General features: G+C 38.1%; 1 protein-coding gene across 6 annotated transcripts in view; it reads right to left on the reverse strand.

Moving 5' to 3' along the window:
• The window catches only part of KAT6B (lysine acetyltransferase 6B), a 195,667-nt gene that overhangs the window by 64,886 nt on the left and 116,830 nt on the right, over positions 1–13,951 (reverse strand). For all 6 annotated transcript variants that reach the window (XM_079900955.1, XM_079900954.1, XM_079900953.1 and 3 more), the window contains exon 4: positions 945–1,053. In XM_079900955.1, the coding sequence (XP_079757081.1) occupies positions 945–1,053 (109 nt within the window). The remainder of the gene's footprint in view (positions 1–944; positions 1,054–13,951) is intronic.

The following is a 13,951-nucleotide window of genomic DNA, read 5'->3' on the forward strand; positions in this document are numbered from 1 at the left end:
AACCTTGAAAGCTCTTTGGGTATTGCAATTTGCCAAAGGCCCAGTGTCCCTACCCAGCAATTCCTTGATTGCAACATCACCTTCTGCATAGCCCACCCTTTTCCTTTCTTATCCTGGGCAATATAAATTTCTTTCATGCCTGATGACTTCTGGATTCTATCAATGTGGTTTCCAGAATACTGTCCATCCCTTTCCAGCTGTCACACAGAGCTGGGCTGTAATATTATATTTCACCAGTAGGTGTCAGGACCTGAAACACTATGTATTCCAACTGAAACGTCTTAAATTGAGACTTCAGGTTATAGAAAACTAGTGATTCTAGGTGCATTCAGCATGAAAGTTTAGAATTCTCTACCTTGAATTTACCTGCAATGTAGAATAGTCCAAGTTAAATTATTAATGCTGGTATGAAATCAAGCTTAATTTAAAAGATGAATATACGGGCCTCCCTCGTGGTGCAGTGGTTAAGAATCCGCCTGCCAATGCAAGGGACATGGGTTCAAGCCCTGGTCCGGGAAGATCCCACATGCTGCGGAGCAACTAAGCCTGTGAGCCACGACTACTGAGCCTGCACTCTAGAGCCCTCAAGCCACAACTACTGAGCCCGTGTGCTCAGAGCCCATGCTCCACAAGAGAAGCCACTGCAATGAGAAGCCCGCGTACCACAAAAAAACTAGAGAAAGACCCAACGCAGCCAGAAATAAATAAATAAATAATTTTTTAAAGCTTTTAAAAAAATTTTATTTATTTTATTTTATGACATATGGTTTATGTCAGTGTTAATATACTCACACTTCCCCCCCACCTGCATTTACTTTTTAAATTTAAAGCTTACTCTATTATCAAATATTGCTTTAAATAACAAACTTTTTTTCGATAGAGAGAAATCGCATGTAGCTATAATGGGGAGTCATTGTATACACATACACAAAATACCAACTTACCACTACTGCCACAATCTGCACAGGAGAGGAGTTCTTCTGGTTTCTTTTCACGATTAGATTCTTTTGTCCCCAGACAGAAGCTGCATATTGGAATGGGATCGGCACGGGGCTACGAAAAAAATTAAAATGAAAAAACACTGTTAGTTTTCCATTTCAAAATTTAAAACAAAACATTAAAATCAAAAGCTTCTTACATATTTCTTTACCAAAGAAAAACTGCTGAAATAAGGTATTCATATCAACATTTTCTGCTAATAAAAAACCCCTCGAATTATTTGACACTAAAGTATTGCCAGAATAATGCATTTATGTGTAATGTATAAGAGTCAGAAGTAATTTTCATTAACCCAATGAAATCTAAAACCTTTATATATTACACTACCTTCCTGAAATAAACATTAAGAATTCATTTGAAGTCTCAATTGTTCCCATAATCTATACGCCTACTATAAATTGATTCACCTATTCAGTATTACAGTCTATGAGTATCTTCTAGTCAGACCAGATTGTTTAATTAAACTTTATCAAATGTTTTAGTACAGGTTACTATTATGCATCAATTAAATATTTGACATAAAATACTGGTATGTTAAAAGGTGACATAGTAACAGCATTAGAACTAAGCAAGAACTTTAAAATTCTATGGGATCACTTGAGATGATCAAAAGACCATTAACAAGACCTTTCTGGCACCAAGGTCTTCAAAAGTAAACCACACCATGCCACACAAAGGAGACAAACTCTCAATCTCTGACATTCCCACTTTCAATAAAAGAAAGAACAAAACATTTGTCTAACCCCCAGCACCCCTTTAACTCTCACTATGGAAATTGCTTCTAACAATGTATAAATCTGCATACATTTTAGTGCCTCCATTGTTATTTATGAGTACCAGCAACACTAGTATTCCCATCCAAATGAAGAGTTGACTGTGTCTACAGATCTGGTCACATTATTTTGAACAGCCAAACTGTATGAAAACTAAAATTTTATTTCATATTCCAAGCTTCACACATGTTGTCTGCTAGCCATCTGAATGTAACTATAATGTATTTATATTTGAATCTCATGAATCAAAAATTTAGGGCAAGAAAGCTTAGTATAATCACAAATTTTTTTAATGTAAATTAAAAACAAGATTTTGCTAGGCCTAACTTTCTAAATATACATCAGCGTAAAATAAACCTCATTTGTTCAGCCACTCTGTTCCAAACGCCTGATACATTGCCTGATGCACAGCAGGCACTCAAAATGTATTTGCTAACTATATAAAAATATATTTGAATATAAATGAAAGAAACATATGCTAGTTTAAAAACACTTATCTCTAAAATAATATTTCAAATGGTAATAATGATTCCAACAAACGTTCAATGTGACATGTCATCAAAAACCAGAATTCACCTTATGACCAAGCATTTGCAAAATTGTTCGTTATGACTGTTAATTTCATCTTACAATATAAGTGTTCATTATCTTGCCCTATTTTTCGGTTTAATTTGTTCTTTTAATATGCACAGGTTTCACTTTCTGAGGTAACTATGCAAATGCGTTTTTGTAGCCCCAGTTAAAAAGCAGAGTATAAAACACTGTATTAGAAAAACCAAAAAAGACAAGCTACAACAAACTGGTCACTGACTCCTGCCACCATTTTTTAAATGCCAGATAATCAGCACTGCATAATTATGGATCCATAGTTATTACTCACAACTGTTCAACTGCAGCACCTTGGGAACACTTTTGTTCCTTTAAATAGCAATTAAAAGAACAATCTGGTTTTCAAGTGACAACATTCCCCTGATAGATTCTAGCTAAAACCCAGTCCTTATACTAATGGGATTGCTGCTTTCATTTGATACAACAATGCTCAAGCCATTGCTGCCATCCTTGCACTGATAAATAATTTACAAAATGTCACATATCATTCATGCAGTGAAACCAATCCAAATCTGCAATCCCATTTTTCCTTCCCAGATGAATTTTTAGCTGTAAGAAAGACACGGCCATCAGCCAGCATTCATGCTCATTTTTCGTTTTTAACTAAAGGTAACACAAAGGACAAAGGTTGCTAGTAGTTCATGGCCAGAAAGACCGATGTCCCACACTCTGCTCAATAATAGAAAGCATAGATGATATCACTTCACGCCACACTCAAGCAAGCCCCACCATGCTGATGTATGCTCACAACCATTTATTTTAGGGATAACTGTCTCACAATACTCTATAAAACCACTACATTATACAGAAATGTCTGCCCTGCTGAATTATTGATAATTCAAAGCACTTTTTGCTAACCTCAGTATAGCCGAGTCTAATTAACTTTAAAAAGCTGTCACTTGTATGAAATGAAACTTTTACAGTAATGCACGTAAATGGGTCACAGAATTATTATGATTCACTATTCTCGATCAGACTACACATAAACTGTTTCAAAAAATAATCCCTGGTAATAGATTAAAATGGATTGCAGTCAGAAAGAGGTCTGAATCAATGGCAACTCAATTCTATATAAATCCACTACTGACAAATCATATTTAAGAGGTCTGAAAATGGAACCAAACATCTCCCAGTTCTGAATTCCTTTCTTTGAAATTTCACACCACCACCTAACCTGTTGATCACATTTTCTTATCAACATGCCTGAATACTTCAGTCTGATCTTGAGAAGGAACACTCACGGACAGGTTTAAACTCTGCAAACTGCTCGGGAAGCATTTCTTCCTCACCTCCCATGTGATGGTCCTGGGGCAGCTACTAGGCTAGAGGCCACTCATACACTAGCTCATTTAATCATCTTAACAATCCTGCCAGGACTGTATATTATTATGCCCATTATAGGAAAGAAATTGAGGCTCCGAGAAGTGAGGTAACTTTTCTAAAGTTGCAGAGGTTCGAGTGTGGAGCTGGGATTCAAACACAAGTGTGTCTTCTTCGGTAAAGCCCATTTCTCACCTTTACTACCTCCCCTCCTTAGCTCTCCTCAAGAAAAACCAATGTTTAAAAATTATTTTCCATCAGCAGTAATAACTCTAATGTGCTCATAATCTCTGCCATCCAATTTCTCCCATGACCAATGGCATACGTTTTGTAAACTATTAAAAAAGCAACCTATAATATGCTATAGATTATTTATTGATTACAATGGGGAAATGGTACCTTTACAATGGAAAAGTCTGGTAGACAAACCCTTAACTGAGCAATCGAACCTATCAGCCATTAGGGGACAAACTGACATGAGATGCCTCCCAAGCATGGCGCTGAAGGACTCAGCACTGCCTATGCAGTGTTCTTACTGGAAACATTTAGCCTCAATCTAATCATAAGGAGACAATCAGGCAAATCCAAATTTAGGGACATGCTGGCCTGGACTCTTCAAAAACTGTTGATGCCATGTAAGACCCAAAAAAGAGCAGAACCAATTTAGGCGATTAAAGTGGTGGGAAAACTAAATACAATTTGCAATCTTTGCTTGGATTTCGAATTTTTAAAAAATAACTCACGGCTGTAAAGAACACTATTTGGATAATTAGGGTAACATGCACTAAATAGCAGACAACACATAAACTAGACTGTGATTACATAAGAATTGTCTTAGGAGTTATGTGCTGAAATATTTTGGAGTAAAGTGTCATGATGTCTGTAACTTGAGCTCAAATGATGCAGGGGGAAAAATCTATGTGTATTACTAGTGTATGTGTGTGCAGAGAGGAAGAGAGAAAGCAAATGTGGCAAATGTTAACGGCTGGTGAATCTATATAAAGGTACTTGGATGTTCATGACATTATCCGTTCAATTGTCTAATTATTTGTTTCAATGTTTACAAGTTTCCAAGCAAAAAGCTGGGGGCACTTTCAAAAAAAAAGATACAGAATGAGTTATTATATAGTTGGATTACAACATTTCTAAAGTAAAGTATCTCAATCCAATTACTGCTTCACAGGAAATACAGAGGACAGAGGAACATGTCAATCTACACAGCAGAGGGATGCAAGTACCAAAACTCTTGAAGACAAATGACCCAGTTTCTTCAACAAGTAAATTAAAAGGGTGAAAGAATGAGTGAGGGAGACAGAAACAGATATGGAAGAAGAACCAATAGATTAAGAGATTTAAAAGGCTTATCAGCCAATTACAACATATAGTCCTTATCTTGATTATGATTCGAATAAACTGTAAAACAAAACAAAATGACCTACTGAAGCAACTTGGGGCTGGTTGGCTGGGAAGAGACTGTTGGGAGGGGACAAGCAGGGTGTCTTCATCCAGGGGTAGGGGTTAGATTTGTTCTCCATGCCTCCATGCCCCAATGAGTCATCTTAGACTCCAACTTTCCAACAGAGCTGTCCAGCAACGAAATGAATTTTTTTCTTGCTTCTTTATTTTACTTTTTACACTGGTAAAATATGTGTGTGTACGTGTGTATGTATGTGTATGTATGTGTGTGTATATATATATAACATAAAATTCACCATGTTAATCATTTTTAAGTACACAGTTCAGTGGCGTTAAGTATGTTCACAATGTTGTACAACCACCATTGATCTCCAGAACTTTTTCATCTTCCCAAACTGATACTCTGTCCCCATTAAATACTAACTTCCCATTCCCCCAGGCCCCAGGCAACCGCCTTTCTGCTTTCTGTCTCCATGAGTTTGAGTAACCTAGGTACCTCATAAGTGAACTCACACAGTCTTTGTAATCAGAAGCCATGGAGATACTGCATGGACCCTATCAGGATGGCGAGGATGCCACGGTGGACAAAGGAGCCTCCCGCAAGTTGGGATCTGGGACCTTTTCAAAGGTCCTTTCCAGATCAAATAGTTTAATGGTTCCATGGCTGGATAATTTCTAAGGCCCTTCCCAACTCAGCTCTAATTTTTCATTGCTTCTATTATACTTTTTTTAAAAGAGATTTTAAAAGTCTTCAGGACACTTGATATCAAAATAAGACAGCCTTTTCTGAGGAAACATTCTTAAATCCAAGACAACACATCTTTGATAAGTTTTATATTTACATACGGTTACTTTTATTTCTACCCTGAAGGAAAAAAAGATGCTTGTTAGTCTTGTTAGTCTGAGAAACTGGAAAAAAAAGGAACGGAGGGAGGGAGGGAGGGAGGAAGGGAGGAAGTTCATGCACAGATCAGAGCCATGGGCATCCAGGCTCACATCCTCTTCCTGACAAAGACACCAAAAGGGGTTTTGCCTCCACGGTCTCCACTCACAATGATCAGAGACACAGCCCTCTCTTTCCATAATCCCTTAAGGATTCTTCTGGAGTCATCTACAAAATTTCCTGAATCTACTTATAAAACATACCATTTTAGTAATTCCAAGTGTTGGAAACAATTCAGCATTTTTCATTCATATATTCACACTTGTATCATGGAAAGACCTGAATTTAAATTCTGTTCTCTGAGCCTTGGGTTCCCTCTTTTGTGAAAGGGCACAATAGCGTCCACCTTGTCTTGCTCCAGGGTTGCTAAAGTTCCCATGTGAGTGAGTGTGTGAAGCACTTTTGTAAACTATAAGGTTCTATTCAAACATTGTTAACAATTATTGCAAAATTCACTCTGGCTATAAAAACAAACAGGGCAAACACACAACTTCAAGTCCTTAATAAACATCAGTGCAAATAATTTGTTTTGGAGTTTAGAATTACTCTATAAAAGATGGATGTTGTGAGCCCCCATGAAAAGTATTCATCTTAGAGGATTTTTTTGTTTTTTGTTTTTAATGGATTAATCAGGGAGTACAGGAACAGCGTAGAAAATGCTCAACTGAGAGTCAAGAGGCCTGTAACTAATTTAATAAAAGGAAAGCTTCAAAGGAAAAGAAAAGAAAAAGATGTCAAAGGAAGAAAAGCACAAACAACTATAAAATCTTAAACTAATAATACCACAAAAGCAAACAAAGATGAATATAAATCCTGTACACCCCAGTATCAAACAGTTCATCTTTAGAGAATGTTCTCTACACTTTAGCTCAGACAACTCAATTCAATAACTCCACAACAAGCTGTATGGAAGGGCTGTTTTAAGACTCTGCTGTATTTATCTCTTTAATTTATACCCTCTTATCGTCTCACACTGAAATTTGAAGTCGAGGTACTACTTTCCTTTACCAAAATGCTTTTCTCAAGTGTCTCACTTGTGCCGAACACAAACCCTGTGAAATAGGCTTGGTGGCTCTTTCTGTCTCCGTGTCACAGGTAAGTTAAATGCCTCCCTATGGTCACAAAGCTATTAAGACAGAGGGAGCCCAGCCTGCTGACTCTAAGCTCTTAGCTGTTTCGCTTCCCATGGCTGCTCCCTCATTTCCTTTGGAGCTGGATTCACGTTATCACCTATCAGAAAGGCTATCCCTGACCACTCTCTCTAAAACAGCACTCCACCAGCACCTCTGGATCCTCCATGCCTTGCTTTATTTTTCTGCATAGCACTCATCACTATCTGACATATGATGTATCATTCATCTATTTTGTTTCACTTACTAAACATTAAGAGAGCAGAGATTAGTTGTTGTAGCTCCAGTCTCAAAGTACATTCATGGAATAAATGAATGAACAAATGAACAGACTGCTTTCAGGTTTGGAACTGGCTCCTCCGGTTCAACAGGTCCCAAAATACTGACTACTGTTCTTTATTTTAATGTATATTTTTAATGACTACAATATGAAGCAACCATGGCAAGGTGGGTCCCATCACTATCTAATCTGAATGCTTTTTTCCTACTCTGACCATTTATAATGAATGGCACTTATGTTTGTACATAATTGTACTTCCATGGGTCTAATCTGACAAGATAGAACCAAAATTTTAAAATCAGCTGGGCGGAAAATTGCCTCACCACTCCCACAAGTATTAACTATTGGGACTCACTCACTAATAGCCACTATAGGTTGTATGCAAGATATCTTTGGGGCCACGCCCAGCTGCCAGTACCTAACTGTGACCACCGTCCCCTTTGCCTCTCAAGAAATAACACAATAAAAATTTAAAAAAAGAAATCAAGAAAGATGAATACACTGCAGTGAGAGTAACAAAATTATAAAAAAGCATCTATCTGTTCAATCTATTTAACAAATATTTTATAAACTTTGGTGTTTTATTATTGGTAATGAATTATTTTCCAGACTGTACAACAGATAGCACTGGGACAACAGAGGTTGAAACTGTTCATGTTGTTTTAGGTAACATACTTTTTTTTTTTTTAGCCACCTCAGCACTATACTTGACACTTATCTAATAAAGAGCTAGACTTCATTTCTTGCCACTTAACCCACTTATTCAACTGATACATGTCTGAACAGATGAAGCCCACTCCTAATTAGGATATGGATCATGCACACTCAGGATTTTCCTTTACAGCAATCTGCTTAAGCTGTGGTCTTGGGAAATAAACTAACTCTAAAAGTAGAGTATATTCCTGTGATAATCTAAACCATTTTGTATTTTAAGAGCATTATCTTGTCCCCGTCAGCATGTGCTGTAACAGTGGTCAGTGCAGCCATCCCTCTGCAAGGTTTGGTGAGCAGCATGCCCTCACAGCAGTCCCGGGGCTACTTCAGATCCTTCAGGCACAACAGAACTCTGTTCACAGCATGTGCACTGCCATTTTCTCTACACTCATGTACCCTTTTGCTTTATTCTAAGGCAATTCTTGCACTTCTGTCATGAATCTTGACCTGAATAGATGCCTAAATAATTTCTTCTGGAAGATAATTGGAGATATACTTATTACAAGACTTTTCATAGCAACAATTTTACCCTAATTTTCCTCTGGCCCTATAGGTTTTATTGTATCACCTCCCCTGCTCATTATACTTCTCTGTGGGTGATTGGTTCTGTGAGGGAGCACTATATCATCCCCACTGGCTCTAAATTGAGTTTCTGTTATTACTCAGGGCAAAAGGATTTATTATTGCTAATGTATGGAGATCTTGAATGTGACTGCTGTATTTTACCTCCTTGTCACAGTCAAGGGAGTTTTCTGTATTTTAAGAGTGATAACGAGTAAATTAAATCTAATAAAAATATTTAAAAGCATCCCTACACATATCCATAAATACATCACTTCTTTTTTAAGGAATCACTTAGAAACAAAACCAATATCAATGACCACATACGGATAAATTCCCACAATCAAAGGCTGATTCAGAAGTATAAAATTATAAAAAGCTTAGCCACAGAGGAATAAGAAGAGGAGAGAAGGGAAGACTTTCTAAGAACATCAGTCACAATAGTTATCACATGTGTGGAGCTAACTGAAATGCTCACACTGTATCCTGTTGTCTAGAACTTGTTCTAATTAGGCAGGTGTGCCATTTATAAGAGTGCTGATTAAGGAAAGGGATTCTATTGGAAGGAAACAAATCTAATCCTGCACACTGCATTTAACAATAGCATCTCATTTGTTCTTTTTTTTGGGGGGGGGGTGGTAAATAAATGAGGCCTACAAGTTGGTGGGAGGGGGGAGAAGGTAGGACAATGAAACAACTGCCTTCCCCAGGGTCTTTAATTTCTTATCTGGGCAGAGACTTGGCTTTGAAGATTTCGTCTGAAAGTCTCTCCTACACCCCTACCATTAGAAACTGCAGATATTGCATTTATCTTCTTAAGAGGGATCAAAGTCTGATTCAACACCGCTGGAAATTCAACACATGGTTATAGGAAGTCAGCTTAGGATTTACAAACTATTCTCTTCAGCAAGTATGTCATAATATTAGCAATATAATATAAACGCTACCCTATATTTTGAAAAATGGAATTTTAAAATCAATTCATATTCAAGTATCACAAATCTTTAATAGTTTCTCTTTTTTTTTAATTTTTTTTTGCGGTACGCGGGCCTCTCACTGTTGTGGCCTCTCCCATTGTGGAGCACAGGCTCCCGACGCGCAGGCTCAGCGGCTCACGGGCCCAGCTGCTCCGCGGCATTGTGGGATCTTCCCAGACCAGGGCACGAACCCATGTCCCCTGCAACGGCAGGCGGACTCTCAACCACTGCGCCACCAGGGAAGCCCTAGACTTCTTTTTTAAGAGCAATTTTAAGTTCACAGCAAAACTGAGAGGAAGGTACAGAAATTTCCCACATGCCCCCCGCCCCCACAGGTGCACAGCCTCCCTCATTAACAACATTCCCCCACCAGACTCATACATTTGTTACAACTGATGACCCTACACTGACACATCATTATCACCCAAAGTCCATCCAAAGATTACATTAGGGTTCCCTCTTTGTGTTGTACATTCTATGGACAAATTTGTACAAATATGTACATTCTTTGGACAAATTTATGATGACATGTATCTACCACTGTAGTATCATACAGAGTATTTTACTGCCCCCAAAAACCCTTGCGCTCTGCCTATTCGTCTCTCCCTCCCTCCTCTAATCCGTTAACCGCTAATTTTTTTTTACTGTATCCATAGTTTTGCTCTTTCCAGAGTGTCATATATTAGTTGGAATCATACAGTGGCTTGCTCAGTTGCCCCAAGGCATCCGTTTTAATCTAGATGGTGCCTACATACAACTCCACCTAGGCAAGATGTGAACATAAACATTCTCATTACCAGTTCAACCAAGAGAAACCTGAATTAACTGCTCAGAGACACAGGCAACTGAATTGATTGTAATTAGATACAAACAGGGAAGTAGAATGAAAAGATGAGGCATAGGTAGATGGATATTAACAAGCTAGAAAAGTCACATGGTAGTCACTTTCTCAATAAGATTACCATCACCACCACCATCCCCTCCAACAATGTCCTGTCTTCACAGAGATTTACATGGTAGTTGAGATGCTAGGCACTATTCAACAAGTTACTAATATTTACTCAGCACCCAAGTATGCCAATAGAATACAACTGGTACTCCAAGCGCTTGTCCTCACAGAACCAATAAAAGTAGTGTGATTCCATTATCACACTTAATTTGCGATTGCCCGGTGGGCACATTAAACCCACTGGTGGGTAGAATTTCCATGCCCCTGGCTTTTCTGCTTTTGTTTTCTTCACTTTCAGAGTACCTTTGACCCCTTCAATTACAGTAGTCCTAAGACGTAGGAAAGGAGGATGGTAATTACTACCTGAATGTCAAGAGCTCTGACCTTGTTTTTTGGACTCTGCCCTAAACCTCTTTGTGGTGGAAGTTCTAGATCCACTAATGCTTTAGGCCAGGCACCAACCCAGCACTTACAGGTATATTATCAGTGAAAGTCTGCTCTCTGGTTCTTTAGCATCACTGCAGGCTATGTAGGGAGGGCACAAAACATAAACCCCTCCCCTGTCAATGCAAACTACAGCAAGGCCTGGAAGAGAAACACCAGAGTGACAGGCTTTACCCCAGGGCAAGGATTTTTAAGCTTCCCTAGAACTTCAAGAGTCTACAGAAACCTACTAAAGGGTATACAGTAGGTTGAAAAAAGCTCTTTATTTTTGTGAAATCAATTTTTTTTTGCATATTTTAAGTCAAAGCTTAGTACACTATGAGCTCTTTGAAGGAGATCCTTGTTTGCTTTATCTTAGCAAGAACTATACACACTGTAGCTATTTGATAAATATTTGTTGAATATATAAATGTAACATTATTTCTCATACATGGTTCTTTCTCATCATTTTCTAAATTACATTCTTATTTTAGTATATAAATGGTAAATAGAGAAATAATAATAAAACAGCGCATTATATGAGGAAAAATAAACACTTTAAATGTTTGTCCATTTAGAACCTTCATACCACATCCACCCACTTACATTTTTTAAACTGTAAGATACACGTAACATAAAATGTACCATTTTAACTGTTTTTAAATGTATGGTTCAATGTAAAGTATATTCGCAACATTGTACAACTAAGTTCAGATATATTTTTATATACAATGATACAGTTCAGAGAGTTCTGAAAACACCCCTTCACTCATGTAACCCATATTGCTATCAAGATATAGAGCATTCCATAACCCCAGAAAGTTCTCTCCTGTTCCTTCCCAGTCAACCCCTTCCCACTCTCCTTCCCAAGCAACCACTATTCTTTTTTTTTTTTGCGGTACGCGGGCCTCTCACTGTTTTGGCCTCTCCCGTTGCGGAGCACAGGCTCCAGACGCGCAGGCTCAGCGGCCATGGCTCACGGGCCCAGCCGCTCCGCGGCACGTGGGATCTTCATAGACCGAGGTACGAACCCGTGTCCCCTGCATCAGCAGGCGGACTCCCAACCACTGCGCCACCAGGGAAGCCCTCAACCACTATTCTTGATTTCTACCTCCACAGTTTGGATTGGCCTGTTCTAAAACTTCATATGAATGGAAGCAGACACTGAGTTCTTTTGTGTAGGGTTTCTTTTACTAACCGTATTATCATATTCATTCATACCGTCGCATATATCAGCAATTCATTTCTTTTTATTACTGAGTAGTATTTTATTGTAAAATATACAAAAATTTATTTATTTTCTCTATAGTTGATCAACATTTAAGTCTTCTTCAGTTTAGAGCTAAAATGAATAAAACTGTTCTGAACATTCTTGTTTAAGTATTTTTGTTAGGTGTTTTCATCTCTTTTGAGTAAATACCTAGGAGTGGAAATGCAGGGTCATAAGGTAGGCAGATGGTTAATTTTATTATTAGAAACCTCTAGTTTGAATAATTAAGAAAAATGCTAATTAGCAATACCAGGAAGTAAGCAGGGGATACTACTACAAATCTTGAAGACATTAAAATGATGGGAAATATTATGAACAGCTTTATGCCAATAAATTAGACAACTTAGTAAAATGGACTTCGCTGATAGACTAAACCAACAAAACTAACACCAGAAGAAATAGAAAATGTGAATAACTTTAAATCCATTAAAGAAAATGATTCATAACTTAAAACCTCCACACAACAGACCCCAGCTTTGCTGGTGAATTCTTTCAAAGATTAAGAAGACTACAATACCAATCTTTTTTTTTTTTTCCGATACCAATCTTAAATGATCAACTTCAAAAAACAAAAGAAGAAATATTTCCCTGCTCATTTTATGAGGCCAGCATAATTCTGTTATCAAAATCGGATAAAAGCATTACAAAAAAAGTAAGTTAAAAGAACAACCAATATCCCACATGAACATAAACCCTCATCAGTTTTTCTTCTTCTTAAATCTTACTTAAAAAAAAAACTTTACTGAGGTGCAATTTACAATAATAATATGTACCCTTTTAAAGTTTGGACAAATATACATATCCGCATAATTATCACAACAATTAAGAAACAGAACCCTCAAAAAGTTCCCTCAAGCCCTTTTGCAGTTCCATTTCCTTTGCAGACCGGGCAACTATTGATCGGCTTTCTATCATTACAGATTATTTTGCCTGCTCTAGAATTTCACATATGAAATCACACAGTATGTACTCTTTTGTGACTTCCTTATGCTTAGCATGTTTGTGAGATTCATCCATGGTGTTGCATGTATGAACAGTTTATTCTTTTTTTTTTTTTTTTTTTTTTTTTTGCGGTACGCGGGCCTCTCACCGCTGCGGCCTCCCCCGTCGCGGAGCACAGGCTCCGGACGCGCAGGCTCAGCGGCCACGGCCCACGGGCCCACGGGCCCAGCTGCTCCGCGGCATGCGGGATCCTCCCGGTCCGGGTCACGAACCCACGTCCCCTGCATCGGCAGGTGGACTCCCAACCACTGAGCCACGAGGGAAGCCCAGTTTATTCTTTTTAATGCTACATAGTATCTCATTATATCAATATACCTAAATTCATTTATCCATGCACCTGCTGATGGACATCTGTGCTATTTACAGTTTTCAGCTGTATGAATAAAGCTAATACGAACATTTGTGTTAAAGTCTTTTTGTATACATGTTTTCATTTCTCTTTGGTAAATACCTAGGAGTGGAATTGCTGGGTCATATGTTAAGTATATGTTTAACTTTATAAGAAACTGTCAGAGTGGGGACTTCCCTGGTGGCACAATGGTTAAGAATTCGCCTGCCATTGCAGGGGACACAGGTTTGATCCCT

Source organism: Stenella coeruleoalba (genome assembly GCF_951394435.1).
Source record: "Stenella coeruleoalba genome assembly, chromosome: 16".
NCBI classification, from domain to species: domain Eukaryota; kingdom Metazoa; phylum Chordata; class Mammalia; order Artiodactyla; family Delphinidae; genus Stenella; species Stenella coeruleoalba.